Source organism: Struthio camelus, chromosome 1 (assembly GCF_040807025.1).
Source record: "Struthio camelus isolate bStrCam1 chromosome 1, bStrCam1.hap1, whole genome shotgun sequence".
Lineage (NCBI taxonomy): Eukaryota > Metazoa > Chordata > Aves > Struthioniformes > Struthionidae > Struthio > Struthio camelus.
In genome coordinates this window covers 142,455,783-142,480,734 of record NC_090942.1, presented here as the reverse complement: position 1 = coordinate 142,480,734, position 24,952 = coordinate 142,455,783, and the positions used below count along the sequence as shown (strand labels likewise).

Below are 24,952 nucleotides of genomic sequence, written 5' to 3'. Positions count from 1 at the left end.
GTGGTTCTGTCATGTGTGGCAGATTTTGCCCTATTTAATCCAAAATTTGACGTTTCTTTCTTGCTGATGACCAATTTTGCCTGCAGATTTTTTTCTAGCTAAGAGCATGTTCTGATGTTTGCATCTCTCCCAAATTCTGTGGGATTGTCAGATGTTATCAGAGGCTTCCATGGCCGGCAGGTAGCAGGCAAATCTCTGTCAAGTTACAACGTTGTTGTAGCATGTCAGTTTTTCATGACAGATTGCTTCAGACCAGTTTTTCCTTCATACAAATTGCAAACATGAACCTCTAACAGAGAGAGCCTGTGAGGTTCTTTCATGATTACAGCCTCCACTGTCGTCTACTACATCTACACAAAGGTTTGTCTCCAAAAAGAAGTCACCCTAGTGCAACTTGCTGAAATTACTGTAAAAAATAGAGAAGCACTTTGGTATAAAAATACTTATTTTTGTGAATTACAGTAATGTAAAATGACTGGGAAGGTGTCTTATACTAAAAAATGTCCATATAGAGTCTGCAGTAATCAACTGTGCTGGTTTTGATTCCGCATAAATCTTGGTGAGAATACTTATGGAGGAGAGCTCAGCAGATTAAAAGCTCTCAAAAAAATCATAATGAGAAAGCCCACTTTGTGCAAATGATATGGCGGAGAACATGGCTAAAATATAGTTTCTTCACTTTCTGTAGGTTAGGTAGCACTTAGGCTCTCACTTGCGTTGAGGATGAAATAAGTTATACTACATGATGACCTGTACTGGGTAATAAAGATAGGATGCAGTAGCTGGTGGTTGTTTCTCCAGGTCCAGTGACGAATGCTGATTGGGATGTACCTAGTCAGCAAATACATTTCCTAGATAGCTGAAGATGGCTAAATCCTTCATTGAATTTGGAGGAGAGGCCCATAGAGCTACTTATTACTCCAAAAGGATGCAGAATTGGCTCAGTTTTACTGGACTCTTAGCTCCTAATTAGACTGCGTGATTAGTCTCCTAATTAGACTGCGTGATTTTTTGGAACACTTTTTGTGATTTTGTGCTGTGAGTAGCCTGATAACACTTTTGTTGACAGCAGCAGCATATACGAGTTAATTTGAGGGATTTTAACAAGGTTCAAATCCTGACATCCTACACATGGAAATGAAATGCATCCCATTGCAGAGCGATGGCTCAGTGCCTGTACATCAGTTAAGCTCTCTAATAGGCCTTGCACAGTGGTGAAGTAAATTTGTTGCTTAAGTAGCAGTGTTTTATTTTTGATGCCTTAAGATAATATGTAGCAGTTACTTAATGAAGTGGAGTTCACTTTGAGTAAGACATGGTTCATCCTTTGCCAGTAAGCTGCAAATATCAGTTAGTGCTTGTCTCCCATATAATATACACTACTTTCACTCCAAATGTTGCCTGTTAAAGCTTGAAACACTTCGTGCCCTCTGTTTAAATTTTCTAAGCATGGATAGAGGCAAAATGATGTTTTCCCCCCTTTTATAGTGGCCTCTTTTGCTGCTGGTTTTCTGCTTTGAGAACAGTAATTGAATCTTAAACGAAAGGGAGGTAAAAATCGGTGCTTGTGCAGTGAAGAAACTGTACTTACATACGTCTGTTTAATAGTTCTGTCTAGGATGCAAAAGAAACAAAATTTCAAGTTATTGGCTTTCACTCAAGTGTCCAAACCTTATGTATGCAATTTTTGAGCATTATCACTTGTGCACCTACCTAGAAGGATTTTTACCTGCAACATGTACTTGTCTGTGCAAAATTTGAGGTATAATGTCATTTCTGTTGATATACTGACTATATGCAAGTGATTGTTGGGTCGCTGTTGCTGATGGGGTGGCTGATGGTTCTGGGAAGGTTCGAAGAGGGCCTTTGGCATGTTCCTTCCACCTGCCCCTAGTCATTTTCCAAAATGATTTGTTGAGAATTTAAAAAACCAGCACTCTGAATGAGTTGGAAAGCACTAGTTCTTTTTAATAATGTGTCTCAAACTGTAAATAGAAGCTGCTGTTATGCTGTGGTATAAACAGTATGCTTTGAGATTTCATAGTTAAAAACAAATGGGAACAAAACAAAATGTTGCATTGTGTTATCTGATAAGTTCTTAAAAGAATTAGTCTCTATGTTTATTTTCAACATACTGTATATTCAGTAGGTAAATCTTGAAGTTGAGAATATCATGTATGCTGAATAAATGTAAGTGTTCCTCCAGGAGTGATTATTCCACCACAAAAGCACTGTAATACCAATGAAATTGGTTTATACTTAAGTCTTGTGCTAGACAAGTTAGCCACAAACTTCCTTCCTTAATTCTCCCGTAGAAGAACTCTGGTCTGTAGTATTCTCGTTTTTTTAACTTGCAGTTAGATAAAAAAAAGGAATGAAATGTGTTTGTGCCGACTGTTTTGTGGGTCATTTTGATAAATTATGTGTTTCTTATGTAACCCGTACGCGAATACCTTGAGCTGATGTTGTCTTCCCTTTTTCTCCACGATAGCTGTAACTCTGCGAGGAGACAGTGGTAGAAGATCGGAGAGGAGAGCCAGGCGAGTTTCAGCATGTCTCTCAGATCATTCACTGGCTAGTGACAGTGGCGTGTTTGAAGCTTTAAGCAAAAGGTCAGGTGTATAAATACATAGTAAGCTGGAAATATTCCTGTTCTGCCACATGGTCTGAAAGAATTCATTGTAAATTTCTGGATACGTTTTTTGAATTACTGTTTTAGTAACGTGAGAATATCGAGTTACATGTTTTAGAAGAAAGAAGCTTTTTACATGCAGTTCCACTGTCATCCTCACAGGTGCTAAGTCCCTTCCACTTCATTGTCTCTACCGTTTCAACATACAGTGTTTTTCCCTTGAAAGATAGTTTTCTCAGCTTATTAGTAATAAATCATAAATTTTATTTCAACTGTCAATAGCAAAATATAGTTCTACAGAGTATAACTTAGAATTCTGAGGAGCCAAAGAGAAAGGTATAAATGAAAGGAAGATATATGTGAACTACAGAAAATCTAAAACTACTGAACTACGTCTTGATCAAGTGATTGAGGGGAGGGTTAAAGACGTGTAATTTTTTTAAATTGTTTTAACACAATAAACAGCAAGTGGGAAGAAGAGAAAGACTTGAGGATGCTAAGGAGAAATAGAAAACAAAAATAAAACTAAATATCTTGAAAGAGTTTTATTTTGAAAACTTATCTTTTAAAAAAATTTGTGAATTAGTTTTTCCTGTTTTGTATGTTTTTGAGTAGGTATCTGAGTTCCTCCTGATAATATTACCACACAGTTGCTTATATCAGCAAATGGCAAAATAAATGTTTGTTTCATTATGTTTTGACAACTGAGGTCAGCACGTAGTTTACAGTGCTTTTCTGTTCCTGCAGGAATGAAGATATGGAAGAGCCTGTTTATGGTGATGTTGCCAGTAATGAAGAACCGCAAATACATGTTGGATTTCTGTGAGTAATAGTACTCTTCTTTCTCCATAGCCATCTCAGCAGGCGTTGCTCACTAGGATGTTTATGAGTCTTAACTTTTTAATAAACTTGACCACAGCGGACAGTTTCAAGAAGTTTTGGAACTGAAAGTCTAGGTTTACTGAACTTACAGATTAGCCAAGTCACTATACCGCTCTCTGCTGGGGATGTGCCTTGACCGTTGTTCAGTTTCCTCTCAATGCAGGTTGAAAAGGGGGCTTTTGTTATTTCTTTCAGGGGCTTTTTCATTGTCTGGGGCATTAGCATGAGTATGGATGTAGGGATGTGTCTCAGGGTTGTGAGATCTGACTCTTTATGCCAGGAAAGAGTAGATTATCTTAGGAAAGTCACAGGTGAAACAAGACAGATGGGTGCCTCCCAGATAAGGCTTTGAAAGCCTATGTTTAGGGCGCGCTGTTGTTAGTAGTGGGAGTAGTGCGAAGGAGGGGAGATAATAGCGAGGGATGCGTATCTGAGACAACCCTCCAGAATGCTCTCCGCCCATTGGAGCAATACTGCCCAAAGCTGGCAGTTCTCAAATCTCAGCCAAATTTGCTTGTTCCATTTTAAAATTCATCCTGATATGAAAGAAATGATTTCTTGCTGTTGTTGTCATTAAGTGACAAAAAAAATTGTGTAAACTGATAAATTACACGTGCACGCACACACACAGAAACGCACACAGATCACAGATTGATATACACACACACAGTATACCTGATTAAAACAAGGAATATGTTTCATAAAACCTGCTCACAGTCAACGGTCATGATTTACAGCTAGGGAACATTATTCTTTTTTAAATTTGAATAGTGCTTAATATCTGGTGACTTCCTTACTGTAGCTAATATTGTTATGGTTCTATTATCGGAGTGTGGTATCTGTAGCTGCTTTGGATTTAAACTGATTTCTATGAGAGTTTTGTTTGACTGCAGAAGATGCTTTTACAGTTTCATAATCTTTTCAGTCTTGTATCTCCATCTGTTAAGCAAAGTATTGATTCTTGGTGACTAATACAGGAAATTTATTTTCCAGGCATGACTGTGGAAATGAATGTCTCTTAGTCCATGTATTACAGCTGAAGAACTTTTCTAGTCTTGTTGTTAAAGAAAACTGCAAAATGTAAGCTTTAGTTTCACCCAAAGTCCGATCCTTACTTGTTTTGTGCCACAATCTTAAATATCGTGAATTTGTTTGCTTCCATGCTGTTTGCCATTTCTTGAGCAGACAACAGTATTTCTTAATGGACGTGAGGAAAGGGGGTGATTTGCTGGACACAAAGCGTCACTGCCTTCGAAACTGATGTCTAAATGGTTTAAAAAAAATTAGTCTACGCTCATTTGTGTTCTTAACATGTTTATTACACAAAGGAAATTTTGTTCAAAAACAGCATAGTCATTCTTCCATCAACCCCTGCCACCTGGTCAAAAAGTTATCTACAGTATTTATATTATTCCAAATATATTACTTCCTGTACAACTCCACTATAGCTTATGCGTGACATGTCCCAGAATAATTTAGTGTAATTTTCCTAGGGTACCATTGATATTGATCAGTAAGAGAGATACTTTACCTGGTATCTGAGGAAAAAACCGGGAGATCTGCAGGCTTTTGTGGCCATTGCAGATCTCCTTGAATACCTATGAAGTGTCTTTCTAAAATTATTTTAATACAAAAATTAGCTGGGAATCAATACAAAGAATGGAATTTTTTTAAACTTCTGTCTATTTATGCTACTGCTTCCAATTCCGTATGACATTATGTAGAACATTATTTTAATAAGTGCCTCTTAAATAATGGCAAAGTAAAAGACAGTCTTATCTAGCGATATGTAACTTAACCTATTTTGAAGAAGTATGACCCATGAAATTTGTTGATTCTTATATCGGTTGGGAGAACTTGTCTGAAAACTTTGGAAAATAGAGGTGTGATAATACTGTTGTATTGTAAAATAAGTCATTCTGTGGGAATTGTTCAATTAACATGAATCTCACTGAGTGAGTTGATCTTTATTCAGAAAGCTTGATCTTGCTAACCCTCTAAACCTCCAGCTGAAATTTTTGATACAGGTCAGTGCCCTAGTGGCAGTCTTTTGCGCTGTTTTCAGTGGGAATACGAGGGAAATATGTCAGTGTTGTGTAGTGCTCAGCTATGTTCCCTCATAATTAGGAAGAGAAGTAAATATGATCTGAAGAAGGTCGTAGTGACTGTGACCTGGGAAAAGAATGACTTAGCAGGATTTCTTGGACATTGTAACTGAGGCAACCGGGCGTTCTGAGTGACGCCGAAGAGCAGTTCTGTCCCCTACCCGTCTCAGTTAATCACTTGAGAGAGAATCAGAAACTGTATGCCTGCAGGGTAAATCAATTAATTTGACCGATCTTTAAAAAAAAAAAAAAAAAAATCCTACCAAAACCAGAAAGGCTTTTAGGCAGCTTAATGAACTCCTTCCTGCAACTATACATTTACTGAATTAGAGCTACTGTGGAATGGGAGGGGAAGTTACCTGCAGCAGGTGTTGAGTAGAGGAGTTGCTCCCTTTTTATAGTATTAGCTGTTAGACGAGTTTAGCTAACTGGTGCTCCACCTTCCAGCACTGTAGCAAGCTCTTGCAATTGTCCTCTAGCCATTTCCTTGTCTGCCAGTGTCATCTCCTCTCTTGTGGTAGCACAAAACTTTATGCGGTTGTATAGTCAACTAGAGTGAGCCTCTGATCTGGATTTTTTTTATCCTGTTTTTTTTGTTTGTTTTTTGTTGTTGTTGGTGGTGGTGGTGATTTTTGGCCAGGTTAGCTTTTTAAGCTTGGTAAGTTTCCTGACTGGATTTGCTGCATGGTTGTATGGCCTTGTTTATTGGCACAAGGGAAGTTATGACAAGGAATAAAGTGCTGAAGGGGCTGGAGAAGCAGTCAGAATAGGGAGAGCATAGAAGCACGTAACTTTAAGTAGCCCCCTGCTGCCTTCTACCACGTTAAAAGTGGTTGTGGGTTTTGATTTATTTATTTATTTTTGCACGGAGGCTGAAATGTCACAGTAGTAGATACATAAATTTTGCAGTCTAGGACGGCAGATGAATGCCTTGCTTGTAGGCTTCTTTTGCCTTCCTGTTGTGCCGAATTTCTCAGGGAAAAAGGATGCTTGCTCAGTGAGTGGAAGGAAGAAATGGAGCAGTGACACTTACGGGGCAATTCAGTTGCCTAAACATAGGTATCTATTTTTGATTTGAAATGTCATAGCACAGCACCTGGCCTCCAGCTGCTGCTACTCAGGAGGGCTGTAGCTCTCCTGTAGATCTTATGTCATGTTTGCCAGCCCCATGTAGATGCCTCAGATACCTCAGGGCATCTCAAGTGGCGCTTTGTGCCTCTGCTTAGGCAACTGATTTTCATCTCTAAATTGTATTGTCTAGGTTCATCAGTAGTGTTAGAAAAAGTCAGGGTCTCCGAATCAGCTCTGCAGTTCTTCTATGTTAAGAATACAAAATAAATTCCTGTAACAAAGAGCTCTCAGAGCGCACGTTCTTAGTAGAAGTTACATTTATGCTTTTGTTTAGCTTGATTTTCAGAAATGCAAAACATCTGAAGGTAGCTTTCTTTATCTCAATTGTGCTATTTGTCTATTTTGCTGTTCCCAGTCATGTGAGAGTTTATTTGCCACCACTTGAGTCAGGCACACCAACCACTTACTGCTCTAGATCTTTGGAATTCCAAACTCCGTTAATATTTAATGAAGTTTTCCGAATCCCTGTGCATTCGAGTGTTTTGAAATTAAAATCACTGCAGCTGTATATCTGTTCAGTTGACCATCAGCAACAAGAAGAACTATTGGTAAGTGGTCCTTTTTCTTAAAAGCCCTGTGATACGGGGAACTAAGGTTACTTGAAGAATAATCTTTAAGATTAGAAAGAGAAAGTGAAAACTTTATTTTTTTCCATAAGAAGTGCTACCGGAATTATATATTAATGTGTTTGTAAGGAACTTCTTTTAGTAAAGTGTAGAGTAATTGTAGCTGTTCACATATGTAATTGTGGCTTTGTTAATTAAAAAAATAAGTGTAAGTACTTCTTAAAGATGGGATTTTTTTTTTTAAAAAAAGTTGGAATATATGCCTTTTGGTTACAAAAAGGATCAGAAGTAATTAGAAAAATGAGCAGAGGCTGACAATTGGAGCATTCTAAAGCGTGTTAAAAGTAATGTTGTTTAATATCACTGTTACATTGAAGTCATATTTAAAATTGATATTTGCATTTACTGCTATGGGATTTAGTAGATTAGGAGTTAATTTCATTTTTTAAATATATTCCTTGCAAATGTCTGCTTTGGGGAAAGTTGCCAACTGCAGATTTTTCAAATATTGATGTAAAGAGTAAAGCATTCTGTAAAAATGAAACTTTTCTCTAAAAGACTTCCTTTTGACAGCTCTCTATATTCAGACTATATTCAAGATGTTTATTTCTACATGGCACTACAACACATGCACAAAGAATCAATATCAGTAAAATAGTTTTCTAACAAAAAGATAACAAACACAAACCCCTTGTTGCACTATAGTAATAGTTCAAGCAGGCTATTAATACATCAGTCTTTACTTTAAAGTGATTAAGGCTTCTGATGTAGATGTACTCAAATAAATGTAACCATTGTTTAAATTGTTTTAACTTTATTTGGTTATCTGCTAGCATAAATATGCTTAAATAAATTTATCTGGAGCTGATGTCCTAGCTGTTTTGAAGTCTGTTGGCTGGCATTTCAGTGAGGAGTTTGAATGGTTTAATGAAGTTGTTTTAAGCCTGTTGAGATAGTTAAGAGGTACAGGCAGCTCAGTGTCATCCTATACAATGGACGCCAGATATTTATTTTAGCAAATACAGTCATGAATGCATATTTGCTAGTCTACCTATAAAACTACATAGCGTCTTATATAAACAATGTTTTTAATGTTAGCAGAAGCAGACTCAAGTGGTTGTCTGCAGTGGGACGTTTTATCATTTTTCATACTACAACCTAATTAGAGGGAAAGCATCTCAAGAATGGGCTGGGTATATGGTATAAAATGCTTTGTACTGGTGTAATCTGTTCCTCTAGGAAGCTAAATAGTTATTTCAGTGTAAAGCATTTTTAAATTGACATAAATGCATCTAAGTTTAGGGTTGTTTTATTTAACCTGGTATTTCTAAATTAGTAAAACATGATAGCCCTTCATATCATATTGGTAGGATTGTTTTCTGTCTTTCGTAGTCTCAGTTCTGTTTTATCAGAACTATCTTTTTCTACAGTAGTTGGTAACATCTTTCAGGGTAAGTTAGCAGTACCACTTAAAAAGAGAACACGCAGCATCATATTTTTTAAGGTAGATGCATTGAAGTCTGTATTTAACTGTTACGATCATAGTCAGCTTTCTCAGTAAGTTGCAAATAAGCGTGTTTTCAAAGTGACATATCGTTCGTTACCTCTCTTTGCAACTGCTGTGATGGCCTCTATAATTCTCTTCCAAAATCTCTTCCGGTGAGGTTACAATCTTTTCCATCTGATTGATCCTCCAGATACACCTGAAGTTATTGATGACTGCTTTCTTTTCAGTTAGGTTATGGCAGTTTATGCCATATGCTTTCCTAAATGCAGAAGCCAGACTCCAGTTTTTCCTAAGTCAAACAAATAGTTGTACATAGCAGGGAAGAAAAAAATAGGAGAAATATTCTGACAAATAGTTCCAGGCTTCACTTGGATGGGGGAGTAAATGTGCTGAAATTGTGGGATGGTCTTTCTGTTGTCTCAACCTTTTTGCTCATGTGCCCTGCCTTGCTGAAGGACTCTGTTCAATTTTTCTACAGCTTTCTGAAACTGTTTTCTTAAGTTGATTTGTTTCTGCGCTGGTGGCCTCATCAGTGTTGAGTTGTTATTTTCTGTGTTGAGCATATATGGCTCCTGTTAAAACATCGAAGAAATGTGATTACCTTTTCTTGCAATCACATGGAATTGCTATTTCAGTCTCGGTTTCTGATCTTTTACAGCTCTGACCAACCACTTATTCCCCATGTTTTAATTTGATTTGTCCTTCCTGAGTGTAACATTTTGTCTTTCTGCAGTTTTTTTTTTAATTTCAGAACATCTATCCTATTTTTCTTATCGTTATCTCATAAATTTTACAATCTGTCTCTTCACGTTGCTAAGAGATTTATAAATGCATTAACTATTCTTTCATCCGGGTCATTAGCAAATACATTATATCAGAGCAGGCACATGCTAGGTGGCGAGCAGACCCAGTGTGACTTGCTCATGGTTTTGAGTGAGTTCAAAATCTTAAGTTTGGGGTGAAATATTGATCATTCCTCTCAATAATGATAATTATTAACAGGTTTGGAGGGTGATTTTCTACCGAGTTAGTCATTCATTGTGCGGTAATGAGTTCTTTGGCATGCATTTTTAGATACTTTATGGTGTATAGGGCAGTGTCTTAAAAGTCAAAATACATTTTATGCAATGACAGAGAAAAACAGCTTTCCCCTTCACCCCCCAAAACAAACCCAGCATCTCTTAAACATTCTCCAAGTCTGATGCAGGGGTTTAAGCATTTGTGACAGATGCTTCTCTTTTATAAGACATCTCTGCTTCATGCATTAAAAAAGGTATCTGTAATATGCAATGTACTGACATAAAATGGCATTTTCGATAACGAGCTGAATCCCAATCCGACGTTCTTTTGTTGATTTTTTTTTTTTTAAAAACTGTTGTCCGTTGTTCATTGTACACCTGTTTAAACAGCCCCAGGGAACGTTCAGCTTGGACAATGAATAAGATGACTTTTTTGATTATTCTCTAATTAACTGTTCCTTTACCTACTTAAGATTGACCGCAGTTTCTGTGTACCTTTTGTACTGCCTTTACAGTTACAATCATTGCATCCACCTATTTGTTCTGTGAGATCAAAACCAATTTTTACATGATTATTCCATCATTATAAACGCAAACATTCTTAGCATGTGATCCATTAGCATAGAAATGAACAGGTTGTAGTGACAGCTGGATAAAGGCAAAAGCTGTAATTAAATGCTAAACAATACGAAATCATATTTGGATAGCAAAATGAAAATTAAAAAAAGCATGGATTTCCTCACAGCTGTTTTGCATTTAGGTTAGCGCTGCTTAGATATTTCTTAAGTGAGCATTGTCAGACAAGTAAGCGTACTTTAAATTTGAGAATACTTTTAGTGGAAAGCTTCCATTAAACCTTTCATCACCTAATGTGAGATATGTAAGCATAGCTTAGAAAGTGGAAAAAATAGGATTGTGGCCCAGTTGACTAACTCATGATGTAAACAGGCAGAAAAAAATAAATTGTTTTACATGACCATTTTTTCCCTTTGGAAGATGCTTTGGAGGACTAGAGAACTGAAGGGTATTTCAGTATATAGTTCTGTCAATTTAAACTAGATTACCTGGAAATAAAGCCATTGTTTAATAATGTCAACTTAAGCAACTGTGAAAATCAAATACATAATCGAGGGAGGGTTTTTTAATACAATATTAAGAGCTAAGAGCCATAACAGTCACACCAACATCAATACTAATGATTTTATTTTCCAATTAAAAAAAAAAATCTATAGCCTGTTTTTTTTTTTTTTTTTTTAGGAGTAACAAGAAGCAAGAAAAATCAGTATTTCTTATACATCATAATGCAATAAAAACAAATCTATCTATTTTTAAGAGGGACTTTTTTTAAAGAGACTATGAGGATTCAATAAAGTTGTTTTTACATTATAAGTGAAGTTCTCTGGAAATAAGAGGGTGTCTATTGTATTGTGTATGTTTATTTTATTGTGGTCCATGTTGTTTGTTGTTTGCAGGGCATTGCTCAGATCAGTTTGACTGATCCAGAGAGTTCTGGTGAGATGCAGCTTCACTGGTATTCTGTTCAGATCTTCACTGGTTCAGACCCCCAGAGAGCCAAGAACAAAAACCAGTGTGAAGAAAGTATTCCCCGGTCTTCTGGAAATGTAACTACAGTTAAAACAGTATGGCCATGAAAAAGTGACTTGTTTAATTTATTTGACCATCAGGGCAGTTGCTTGTGATCTTCTCTCTCAGGTGCAGTTTTGTTTGCGAGATGCGTAGAAGGTGATGTCTTAATTCAGCTTTTGTGGCAAGGGTTGGTTATTTAAAGAATAATTAAATGCTAGATCATGTCTGGACAGGTGCTTGAAATAGTACGTTACATGCAAAAGCTCCAGTTTGTATGCAGAAGCTCCAGTCTGACTTACTGTTATTCATTGAAAGCTCCTGTCACTACATGGGAAGAGGTTGCCAAGAAAGGCTGTAGAACTGCCATCCTTGGAGATTGTCAGTACTTGAAGGGCTGTGGTGCAACTGTGAAGCTATCCCTGCCTTGAGCAGGAGGTTGGACTAGCTGACTTCCAGAGGTCCCTTCTGGCCTAAGTTACTGGATGATGCTTCACAGTGTGATAAAGACTCCCATCCCAGAAAGAGTTATGACTGAACTCAACCTTTTTAGTTTATCTTGTAAACTGCTATTCAGTACAGCTGGAAAGCATTCGTTTTCTGCCCTGTCTCTGTTTGAAGTCTCAGGCATGGAGCACCCTCTACTTCTTGATCACTCATATTCAGGACAGATTTTTTAATGAGCATATGGTGACAATATATTTTTTTTCTGAATAATATATGTTAAAAACAATGCTTGTTCAAACAGTTTTATTTAAAATCTAGGATGCAGTGACAGCCCTGTTAGCTAGGACCACTGCCCAGCTGGAAGCAGTAGAGAGAGAGTTGGCAGAAGAGAGAGTGAAACTTGAGTACACAGAGGAGGAAATCCTGGAGATGGAAAGAAAGGAAGATCAGGCAGAAGCCGTCTCTGAAAGGTAAAAACAGTAGTTTAAATACCTCATGAAGCAGCTGAGTCGTGTTTACACTGTGATGGTGCTCTAAAATACAGCAGTAGAAATAGCAGATCCTTATTCTGCAATCTGCTCGCTTTTAGCGTTAAGAGTATAAAATGCTTTTATCCTGAGATGATGTGCAAACAAAAGAAAAACTCATTTGAATAGCTACTTGAGTTTGTAGGACTTGTAATTTGGGGAGTGGGAAAGCATTTTAGAGCAAACAAAATTTGCTAGGAATGTGTGGGTTATGTTCTTCCTTTGAAAAGTTTGTATTTCTACTGCAGGAGTAAAACTCTAAAATGATAAACTGGGTTGGATGTTGAAACACCTAAATGCTATGCATAATTTCGTGCTTTATTTTACTAAAATGTCATTATACTGTTCTGACTTTAGGAGCTGGCAAGCAGAATCTGTTGACAGTGGATGTAGTAATTGCACACAGATTAGTCCCCCTTATCCAGAGCCATTCTGCGGGGATTCATTACCTGGACCTATGTTTGCAACTCAAGTGGGCCAGTACAGTTCTGGAAAAATGCAGCCTCCACCACTGAAGGTAATGAGAGAAGACACAGCAGCGCAGAAGCTGCCATGGTGCCTGACACGTACACAGTGCGTTACGGCTGCTTGTTGAGTTCAAGTATGAATTGATCAGGAGAGAATCAGAATTGATGTTAACAACCCTGTAGGAGCATTGCCTTGATGAGAGCAATGTGCCTTTTGGCTTGTCAAAAACATCCTCTTTCAGGCAGTTTTTTTGTTTTGTTTGCCTGATATTTTCTGGACAGAATTAGTCTTTTGCGCCAAAAGGAGAGCTATTTTCATTGCTGCCTTTATCCAGGCTGCAAATGTGCAGTTGTAACAATGACTCTGTTGACTTGAAATCATCATAGAAAAGGTCATGCTCGCATTCAAGTACTCCTAAAAGTAAGAAACTGATATACTTAAAATCTTTTTTATCCCAGTTATGAGGTATTGAAAGTAATCTTCAACAAGCTGAAATCAGCACAATTCCGTTGAAGTAAAGGAGCGTAAGCTCTTTGTATTGCCTTTTGGGAAGATCATACTTCCTGTTGAGGAATGAGTTATCTTATAGTTTGGAGGCTTTGGTAGAGTAGCCCGTCTTCTGTATTCCCAAATATTTTAGTGTTCTTATATCCTTGTTTCAACAGTCTTTCAGTTGCCTTCTGATGTATGCCTTCTCTTCTTCTGAAGTCCTCCAATTTTAAGGTTGCTCCTTGTTTCAGAATCACCTTGCTTTTTGAAAGGTTACTCCTTCCACTGTGACAGGAGATCAGGTAGCAGCTTGGTTAGTGCTGAAGAGTTGATGCTGAATGCAGTCTTTGTGCTCTGCAGTTATAAAATGAATCTCATGATGGTTTGTGTTACAACAAAGGCTCCTGAAAACTAATCTTAGACTTTTGAAGGATCTTGTTTTAACTCTCTTTAAAATTAGGTGATTTATCCTCTGTTCTCTGTATTCATTATAACTTGATCATAGCTAACAGGGTGGATTGTTTACTTTCGATATTGTTGAAATGTCTGGTTGTTTTTGGTGAGAGAGAGGGAGGAAATAAGAAAACAATTTTTTTTTTTTTTAATTTCTTCACTGAAATTTTAGGTGGATAAGGAAACTAACACTGAGGATCTGTTTCCTGAAGAAGTTGCTATTCTTCCAAAAGAGAGAACTAGCCGCAGGCCACGGGGTTCTGCTTTTGTTCGTAGTAGCACTATTGTTCGTTCCCAGACCTTCTCACCTGGAGCACGAAGTCAATATGTTTGCAGAGTGAGTAAGGCTTTAAAAAAAGGGGGGGGGGGGATGCAAAGGGACTCATGTGCATAGGGAGGCAGATTCAAGCTCTGTGTAGATTTTTGTTAATTTTTCTCCTAAAACTTGGACTGTAATTATAAGAAACAGATACTGCTTTTTAATACTAACAGGTAATCTTTCATTGAATTTAAACATTACAGTGGGAAAGAGGTCCCTCAGTTCTTTTTCTTTATTTTTAAGAACTTAATCCTGAATTTATTTCAATTAAAATTAAGAACCTACAATAAATTAGACCTTAGGCCCCTTCCTGGGCAACCCAAGATGTTAGGCTAGGATGATTCATCTTACAGAGAAGTACAGTCATAGCTCTGCTGTCTAATGAAGTGTATAAACAGCTAATATAGAAGCCATATTTAACTTTCAGGTACGCAGAAACTGGGAAAAGGGGAATTACTGCCTAATCTTATGGTTACTGCATAAATCTTCTTAGGAATTCTTTGTTGCTTTTGTGAATGTCGTAGTCATAGGATGCCCACTACAGTGGGACCTTATTCAGGATTCCTGAGTGCTGCCCTGGTAGAAATAATTGAAAATTGGTGCAACAGTTTTCAAGCTCATGCTGAGTGGTTGTTATGTTTGACTGCAAAAGGCTTATAAATGGTTCTATTGCAGAGTCCACATATCAGTATTGATTTTGCTACATTAGTGGGATGCAAATAGCAGTGATTGTACGCTTTTCATAAGCTTTTGAAACCTTGAGTATGAGAATGTGGTAATGATTTTAGGTTTAAGAAGCAAAACACTAAACTTCTATGTTTTTTCCCAAACCAAGAGTCTGTTACTCTTTTCTCTTTGTTATTTACATTGCACACAGTGCATCTCTGGCCCAGTTTATATTCTTTTTTCCTGATTCCGTATCTGTTTATGACATGTGGGAGTACAAGACCTTCAGGTACCGGAGCAAAGACAGCGTAAAAGGGAAAGAATATTAAACAGTACAACCTCACCTAATAATGGATCCAATTTTACTTAAAAGTAGAGTAAAGAAAGAGGAGATGATGTAGTTAATGCCCATTACAGTATAAGCCTTTAGGAAAAAAAGTATTAATGCCTTTAAGCACCCCCCTCCTCCCCTTTTTTTGTTTTAGGTTACATTACCTTGGATAGTTAGAATGGTTGATTAAATGTAGCTTTAAAATGTGAAAGATCATGTTGAAGGTTTTGAAGTTTTCTTTAATTATTGTAACTATTCAATATGAGCAGCATTGTGTATACATTTATTTCTTTATAAATAGCTACAGGCAAGCATGTGATTGAACCTGAAAAAATAACAGTTGCTTAGAAAAAGACCATTTCAAATGTGCATTGTTTTAAATAAATCTCAAAAGAAAAACAGTCCAGTTTTCTGAATGTAGATGACCTTGTAAGCATCCCGTATTTTCAATATCTTTTCTAATCAGCTGTATCGCAGTGACAGTGACAGTTCAACTCTGCCAAGGAAGTCACCTTTTGTCCGGAATACATTGGAAAGGCGTACTTTACGGTATAAGCAGGTATATTTTGGAAACTATTTTTTATTTTGTTAAATTGTTAGAGCAGTGGTACTTTCGTACCTAAGCTTTAGATGTCTACGGGTATATTCTGGTGGTGTGTTTTGAAATGTATGAGGCTTCTGTAGTGTCATTAGTTGTGAGGGAGGGCTTTTTTTTTTTTTTTTTTTAAAGCTGAAACGGGGAGAATGAGAAGTGAAATATAGCTGTGAACAACTGCTGAGGAAAAGAAAAGGTGTGGCTGATGATAATTAGTTTAATGGGCACTGAGTTTATATTGATATAGACATCAAGTTTGTTAAATCTTAACAGCTATGTTATAATGCAGGGTGCTGACCCATAGAAGTGTGTGGGAATGTGACAGAAGAAACCTTGCTACCCTCCCAGGCAGCCTAGCAAACCTTGGTATTTAAGGCTCAAGTGTTTAGAAATTAACAGGTTAAGTTCTCCTTTCCCCCCATCCCTCTTTCAGCAGAATAGGTGGACAGAGAGAAGGGCAGGAAAGTATTTAATTCCTTGTAAATCAATGGCCAATACAGCTGAGCCTGATGGGCAGAGGTTAATTTCTTGCTGGTGCAGGCAAGCACAAGTTCGTGGCCCCCCCATTTTGATTCAGAAAGCATCTTAAATCCAGTACTGAATAAAAATCCCGTAATGGGAATCCATTGCTCAATATTGTATTCTCTAATATCATGATAGAGTTATGAGTATTTCGTATTACGTTCTTAGCAATTTTTCATATTGCATTATTAGCATAACAGAAAAGTTTAGTCCATAAAGTTAAATTGGTTAAATAATTCATAAGCCGAAAGGAGTAAAAGGAGGTAGTAGAAAGCATTAATTGAAAAAGTTTTATCTACTGAAAGCTTGTTAACCTTTCACTGTGGGCTATGAATAATCTCTCCAAAACTTTGTGTCAAGAAAAACTTCCATATGTGAAGTAAATATATGAAATGTATATCCTATGTAGCTAGAAACAGGCCAGTGCACCATGCTGAGAGTTAATATATTGTGCATTTATTTGAATCCTAATAACTTAGCAGTCCTGCAGATCATCTTTGGCTGAGCTTATGGCAAGGACATCCCTAGACTTGGAGCTGGATCTCCAGGCATCCAGAACTAGACAGAGACAGCTGAACGAGGAGATATGTGCTTTAAGAGAGTTGAGGCAGCGTCTGGAAGATGCCCAACTCAGAGGGCAGACTGATCTACCCCTCTGGGTCCTTCGTGACGAACGATTCCGAAATTTGTTGAAAGAAGCGGAGAGGCAGGTATGGTAGCATGAGATGGGCACTCAACATGTTAAGAAAGTTCTAATCCAGAAGTTTCTGGATTGTGAAAACACCTATAAAGAGCTATGTTTGCAGGGCTTGTATAATATGGAGTATTTCAAACAATTAATGTTGCTTGTGTATTGTTCCAGTTACCACAGTGAAAACATGGTTGCGTTATTACCAAATTCTGTATTTAGTGGAAGACAGTTACTGGAGAAAGACATCATTTGCTGTGTCAATAGATGTTCTTATAAGACTATGAAGTTGTAGATGTTATTACTGGAACTTCAACAATTTCCTTACCTTTGACCTCTGAAATAAATTTTGCTGATTTGATGTTCCAGTTTTTACAAGTATTCGGAAAGTTCTCTAAGTGTTCAGTTTTTTCCCTTTCTTGGGGAAGGAAAGTATAAGCAGAAAGTGGCAAAAACTGTAAAATAAACAATATTTCCCCTGATTTATGAGAGACAAAAATGAGGCTGTCTTTAATTTTAAGGTCTTTTTTGACCCATCGGAGTGCAATAAATTTCATTAATTGGATATTAAGAACTTTAAGAGGTGAAGCGATACTGTCAGACTTTTGAATGTGTGGTTCTCAGATTGGCTCTTTCAAACAGCATAGTTGTTTGGTTTGACTGTGATGAGTGAAAAAGAACATTACTTTAACCTAAGCATTGTTCTTGTGTTTTATTCATTGACATGATCGTTTTTAGTATTATATTCTTACTACTTGTTTTCAGACAAGACAGACCAAATTTGAACATCACCAAGAACAAGCAGCTGAAAAGATGCTCAAGAAAGCATCGAAAGAAATATACCAGCTGCGTGGGCAAAACCAGAAGGAGCCTATTCAGGTGCAGACTTTTAGGTAAGTAGCAATGTGTACTGAAATAGCATAGCAGCAGTGCATTCCAGAGATGAAACCTCTCTGAACCGTCTAACTCAAATTCCTTGTGTCTCGTTTGTAGCCAGTAATTTTTAACTGTATATTGATCTGGACACATGACTTCCCTTTGAGCTATTTGTAGTGCAGGGAGCCAAAGCCAAAGTAAAATTGCAGTGTTAGAATTCTGAAATACACATCAAATACCAAAAAAGTCTGCAAGTGCACACATAGCTTAGGTAATAATAACCAGCCTAAGCTATAAGAATCAAGTGTAAATGATATGCCAATTCTTCAGTGCCAGCCTGTGGGCATAAATAGTTTTGCTTCATGTTATACATACACTCTACTAGTTACACTCTTTCCCTAAAAGTTATTCCTTGATATTGTAGCTGTTCTCTCAAGAAATGTTTTCCCTGTGCCTTTTTTTCCTATTTCACCTGTGTTCACCCACTGTGTCCCCTCTTAGTTTTATCCTTTATGAGAGTTTATTTTGTCTGCAAGTGGCCTGATAAACATTATTGTGTATTTCAGAGGAAGATTTTTATAACTTTAGCAATAAAATTTTTATTGCTTTTATTAATAAAAACACTAAGAGTAAGCAAATGTTACTGATGCAGTAAGTGCTTTGGGGGAACGCTCAGCTACGACATTACATTAGACTACCTAATCTGGTGTTTTGATTTTTTTAGAACTTATTTACTGGTAATACTGAAATGCAATAGAAAAGCTGTCTGTCCTTTCATGTAATTTTTTTGCTTGATTTATGTTGAAACAGGAAAGTTTCTTCTCATAGAGAGATGGAGAGGAAGTCAGAGGAGTAGAAATTGTAGGGTTTTGATAGCTTATGTTTCTGGTAATAAGAGGTTCTTTTATGCTTTGTCTACTGAGATATAAAAAGATATGGCAAAATGAATAAAAAGATAGATGTAGAAAATGAAACAAAACCTGTTTTGCTTGTTTAAATTCTGACCCTTGCGTGCACTTACCCGTTTCTTATGACACTTATTGCGTGTGCTGTTTCCTCAATAAAGAAGTGAAAAGATGAATCTGAGTGCCCTTTTAATGTTTTTTTGGTAGACGTTATTGCAAAATGCGAAAGGGTGAACTTTTCATTACAGAAGGGGCTTATGCAGGGCTTGACCTGTGAAACCTTTTTAAACTGAGCTATTATTGATGTCAAATAAGTTGTATAAAGCTTCCATCTAAATTTTCAGAAGTAGTAACTGCGTTCTTTTTCAAGAGAGTGTTTCTAAAAGTGTGCAGAGTTGTAACTCTTTTGTAAGTTTCTTATACCCAAATAAACTACGTAGGTAACAAATGGTAAGCACAAACCAGAGGAAAGAAATAGGACTCTTGATGGGAGAAAAAATGTATGCATGTATTTGATTGACTTCTTTTTTTTATCTACTTTTTTGCTCACAGAGAGAAGATAGCTTTTTTTACAAGACCAAGGATTAACATACCTCCTCTGCCAGCTGATGATGTATGACGTGTTGCATTGTAAACATGAAGTATTTATCGCTTTTATTTTAATGAAGTTATTAGATTAGCCAAGTTTCTTTAAAAAAAAAAATTGTGCAAAAGCTAATATACACGTTTTGTAAAAAATAAAAAAAGTAAAAAAAGTAAAAGTAAACAAAAACATATATATAAATATATATATACATATATATATTTTATAATAGTGACTGCAACAAGGCTTGGTTTTTCCTTGTTGTGAAATTGACATCTCTGAAGACAACTTATTTTATAAAAGATCGACTATCCTGTTAAGAGCGTGTACAGTTTTTATGCTGTTTTATTTGACTTAAAGGCTGGAAGACAGAAACAAAGTGAGTTCAGGCAAATTCACTGTAGTGTAATTTATTTATAGTGCCTTTTTTCCTTGAAGGAAAATACCTACTTTAAGATGTATTTTAAGACTGAAATTTTGTTCTTCAGTATTTGTCATACAGTAGAATGGAACCATTGAGCTGGTTTTGTTTCTGATACCTGAAATGAAAATACTATGTTCTAAAATTGTCACTTTTTTCAGCTTTATTATCTGTAGCTTATTATGTACATTGTATCCTTTAGCACTGTCTGTGTTATAGCAAAATATTATCACCTGCAATGTGGTTAACACTGGTTAGAAGTGATGTTAAACATTGCCGAAGTCATTTGCATGTTCTTACTGTGCACTAATAGATTATTTTCATTTCAGTTGTGTCTAAAATATCTTTATATTCTTAACTAGATTCTCAGTTTAAACGGAGGAAGGAAAAGGGTGGCAGGTCTTTGTTTTGTTGCTTAATGAAAAGGGATCTAAAAGAAGCTTGTGAGCTAGCTGGGTGGAAAAACTGCTGATGGAATATAGCATTTCTGCAGTTTTTAAAATTCTGGTCTGATTCAGGAAAGCACATACGTGCTAATTTCAGAAAGCAGCTGCCTTAAGTAAGGGTGCTTAAACACATGTTCATCTCAAAGCATATGCTTTGAGGTTACTACATGTGAGTTTTGTTGAACTGTGACGCTTTCCAGAAACGAGGTGTATAGTTCAGGAAGATATAGCTCATTTGATTGGTAGTTGGACCAGCTAAAATCCAATAGGAAATAATTTTACTTGTGACCATTCATTGCAGTGGAAGACTGTCACCCTAAATTCCCGAGATTGCCAGTTTTGTGTCCTTGCATCCTGCAAGTATGTAAAAATACTTCTTACTAAGCTACTATAATAGAGTTTCTCATATTTTCTAAGTATACGTTACCTGTAGTGAGAGGTGCCCAACACAAGACCTGTTTTGAAAATTTCTGGAAACATCCAGAAAGGAACATCATGCTGTCTCTCGATTAAAAGGATGTTACCAGGTCAAATTGGCTCCAGATTTTTATGTCAGGAAACCAAAACAGTAACAAGAACAAAATACTAAACAGACTTACTAGAACCTCTGACCAAAAGGAACGTGTTCAAATATTTTAGAAAAAAATAAGTGATGTTTTGTAAGTTTCAGGAGCTTCTACTGTGTTATGTGGTTGAAGATCATGAAAAGCCAAAGGATGAAACTGAGTTGCTTTTATTGCTTTATACAAGCTGAGGCAAGAAACAGTGAGGAAAAAAAAATGGTAAACCTAAATCATTAATCGGACAATCTGATTAACAGCATTTATTTTAAGGTAGTACTCCCTGTTTAATGGTTTGGCCTATGTTCATTATAAGCATTGAGTAATTTGATCGCATAGCAATGTATGTGAAGTTAAAGTATATTTAACATTTATCATGCTGACCAGCCTGATGTCTCTGTGCTTACCAATGTGTGTTGGTAGGTGTGCTTTGGGTTCCTCTGGCTGAACTAGAGATATTCAGAAACTATGCAGATAAAACCAAATAAATTGTGGAATAAATTGTTAGTGTTTGGGTGAACGTCTAGGGACAGCAAGCTTTTCAGTGCTCATTACTTGAAAAGATCAGTTAGTCAGAATTTCACATGTCTCATTTTCCGTGGAAGCCCTTACGAAAAGGTAGTATTTATCAAAAGTTACCATGGAATGATATCAGAAATACTTGTTCTATACTAAGGACGGACGACACCGTTTTACCATGAATGTGGTCAAATACTAGAGGAGGTTGCTGAGAGAGGTTGTGACATCTGCATCTTTGGAGGTGGTCAAGACTCAACTGGACACGGCCCCCAGCAGCCTGGTCTAATGAGGCCTGCTTTGAGCAGAGGTTGGGCTAGGGACTTCCCTTCCACCCGAAGTTATTCTGGGACAGGATAGCAATGTGGCAATGTCTGGTGGTCTTTTTATTAGGGTTTCTGTTGTTTTTAAGTAGCGACTGCTATATGACATCATCAGTATATTCTGTGAGTCCGTGATTCTGGCTGCTGTAATGAGTTCTGTTTTGATGTGGTAATGAGTTATCATATTCAGTATTCATCTCTTGTTTTTGTCACAGTTCTGTATGATTGTGTCATTTTTTTATTATTTGAAAATATTTCTTCTACAAAATAAAATAATTTACCATAAACAGAAGTAGAGTTTTGTTCTGTACCACAGTATAGGACATTGATTTGAATGGTCTATATTTACCACATGCACAATGCTTTCTTAAAGACATTTGGTATGGTGCTGTCATTTAGTAGAATGTAATGAATTTTCAAATAATAAATAAATAAAGAGAGGAAATCTGTGAAATCAGAGAATTTAGAGAGTTTACGCTGAAGAACTGAAATGGATCCAGAGTGACAGGAATGGCAGGTATGTTCTCCCCTCCCGCATGCTTTTAGCACTCTCGATAAGCTAACGACTGTATCAGAGGCTGTATCATAGTTGAAGATTTCCAGAATTTGCAAGTAGTTCCGCTTGGGATACCTTGAACTGCCTTTCTTCTAACGGAAGTTAAACTTGTACTCTGTAACGATGTTTTGGAAATTACTTGATGTTAGTATTTCTGTAACATCTTACTGCTAATTCTTAGGTGGAAGCCACTCAAAGGAAATTTGGGTTTACTTCTTTAGGTTGATCTGCACTGCTGCTTTCACGAAGGGGACAGTAGACCTTGATAATTGTAGAAATGCTGTTTTCAGTTTCCCCTCAGCTACCCTAAGATGCAGGAACACGGAGGAAATTGTAGCACTGACATATGACTCTGTCCAGTATTTGCAAGGCATTGAGAGTATGACAGTTCAGGTTATTTTTAAACTGTCTGCTAGGAATAGTCATTTGGAATACCAACAGTGTCTGTCTGACTGCCATCAGGATCAACAACAACAGTTATAATGGGTATGTTGGTATGAGTATTCTGTTATAAGAATGAAGTCGTATGTGTATTTCTTGCTGCAGTTCTTGTAAGCACTTTACATGACTTTAAGATAAGTGTCGTATAAAGAGAGCAAATGCTTTTTTAGGAGTTAGGTGAACTGTATAAGCTGTTATTTTATTTTCAGCTGGATGTAAAACTCCCCTGAATTATATTTTTAGGAAAGAACCACTTTACTGCTTGTTTTGAATCCAGTCTCTTTTTTGACTATACGGGGATGTATCTGTGAAAGGAGTTTTGAAGGAGTTGAGAAACCTACAGGCTAGCAAACACAAAAGCAATCTTTTCCAATGCATCGTGTAAACAATATTTTCTTTTTCATGAGACTGCTCAACTGAGTAAGTATAATTAGAAGAAAATAACAAAAAGTAAAGTTGATTTGTAGTAAGTTTTTGAAATAAATTAAATGATTGACTGGTACTTTGAAAAATGTCAATATAAACCGTTTCTGGTTTGTTGTAATTTCTTGTAATCTGTCAAAGTTGAACATACATATCTAGGTTATAGAATATCATTTTCCACATTGAATTACGTATTCTGTCCATTTAGTATATATGCAATTAGACCATCAAGCTAAAAACATGCATCCAGCAAGAGATTGGATGAGTTCAGCTGCAGTAATAGACAAGAGAAAATTAGGAATTGAATTTAGAACTTCTGCCCAGGAAAAAATACAGGGGGTGGAGAGCCTCTTGCTCGTTTGATTAGTGCAACGAGTTACTGTTCTGTGTCTAAAATGTGGTTGGTATTAGCATCATATAATGTGTCTTGTAGCACAGAAGTGCCCAAATTTAGATGTTTATGTCTGACCGATTAAACGCTCCTTGCTGTTTTCCTGATTTGCCTCTCATAACCTGATTAAGGAAAATTGCAGATACATTAATGAGCAAATAAATTAAGTGCTTGGTTTTGTTTAGCTTCCTCCACAGAGTTCAATTGGCCTATTAATATTGGTTTTAATGGGAGCGGACAGCAAGCAACAGTGGCAGGAAGTTAGGTCCTTCCTATCAGTTTTCCATACTTAAGTGACACAGTTAGAATGGGCCTGGGGTTGTTAGTGATTTATGAATAATGGTGAGAGATCTGTAATACTGTGTATGCAGATCATAGGCAAATCTCTTTACTACAGGGATGGCTCCAGAAAGGTCTGGGAACTTCAGGTGAAGCAAGCTAAGTGCTGAAATTTCCTAGTAAAATCCAGAATATGTGGCTTCTAGCTGGGGAATCATATCAGCACTAAGGAGTACTCCAGCCTAACACCAAGATTTGGAGGAGCCACACAGCCACTCTGAAAAAATAATGGTTTGCACGCTCTGTATCAACTGGCTAGATCCATTGGGCCAGACTGTTTGCTTCACGCATCCATAAATACCTGTCCACATAAACCTGGACAAAAAAAATCTTCCAGAACTGTGTTCCTTACCTCTGAGGTGAGTAGAAACCACGTGTGCCTTCTCTGTGGCTCATTCCCATTTCTGTGTGTGCCTATACAAGATTTCCCTCTACTGAGCTGTTGCATCTGCTTGGTAATATAAAGCACTTCAGTGAATGCCCTTAAGGGTAAAACCAATCTGCGCAGTATTCAAATAAGGGAAAATGAGCAGTAAGGTAAGTGTCTTGATATCAAACATAACATTTCATGTGTACAAACATGCTTGAGTATTTATACTGTGTTCTTAGGAGAACAGTTATAAACTTTGCATTTCAGAATGTAATCCTGGAGGGTCATACAAAATTAGTACAATTAGCACTTTTGAAATTACTCTTCTGTTGTAGAACTCAAAAATACACTGTAGAGTAAGCTATAGTGAAAATCTAAAAAATAATGGTTCTGAGATGTAACGTTTTGTTAATCAAAATGAGGAAGTCGGGACAATTGCGTTTTTTTAATAAGACATTTTAGAATATTCTGCTTTTGAAATATTTCAAGGGAAAATTTTCAGTCAAAGTTTTGAAAAGAAAGCATAGGCTGGCATATAAGAGGATATTTCAAAAAGTAGCAGTTGCACTGCGGAAAAGGCAGAAGACTGCAGGAGAGATGGAGGGATGCAGGTGTGGGAGAATGAGGAGGATGAAGTAAAAGTAACAGAGGGACTAGACCTTTGAGGTAAGCTTGCAAAGCTTGAATGTGGTATAGAGAGCTCAGTCTAGATAGGCTTGAAATGGAGCACTGGGAGAAGGAAAAATGCAAGGGATGATGAAATTTTGAAACGATTCTGTGAAATTGCTGTTTGTCTCATTTCCAAGCTGCTGTGATTACGTATCTCATAAAGATGAAAGAAAATAATTATGACACCTGGGCGTTGCTGCAG

General features: G+C 36.9%; 1 protein-coding gene across 10 annotated transcripts in view; it reads left to right on the top strand.

Moving 5' to 3' along the window:
* The window catches only part of WWC3 (WWC family member 3), a 105,410-nt gene extending 85,931 nt beyond the window's left edge, over positions 1-19,479 (top strand). For 2 of the 10 annotated variants that reach the window (XM_068920836.1, XM_068920844.1), the window contains exons 12-23: positions 2,492-2,612; positions 3,380-3,454; positions 4,508-4,594; positions 7,106-7,298; positions 11,315-11,482; positions 12,192-12,343; positions 12,758-12,917; positions 13,983-14,147; positions 15,593-15,685; positions 16,723-16,953; positions 17,697-17,824; positions 19,265-19,479. In XM_068920836.1, the coding sequence (XP_068776937.1) occupies positions 2,492-2,612; positions 3,380-3,454; positions 4,508-4,594; positions 7,106-7,298; positions 11,315-11,482; positions 12,192-12,343; positions 12,758-12,917; positions 13,983-14,147; positions 15,593-15,685; positions 16,723-16,953; positions 17,697-17,824; positions 19,265-19,331 (1,640 nt within the window). In that variant the 3' untranslated portion in view covers positions 19,332-19,479. The remainder of the gene's footprint in view (positions 1-2,491; positions 2,613-3,379; positions 3,455-4,507; positions 4,595-7,105; positions 7,299-11,314; positions 11,483-12,191; positions 12,344-12,757; positions 12,918-13,982; positions 14,148-15,592; positions 15,686-16,722; positions 16,954-17,696; positions 17,825-19,264) is intronic. The other 8 variants (XM_068920905.1, XM_068920852.1, XM_068920861.1 and 5 more) reach the window with 7 other exon arrangements.
* The last annotated feature ends 5,473 nt before the right edge of the window (positions 19,480-24,952 follow it).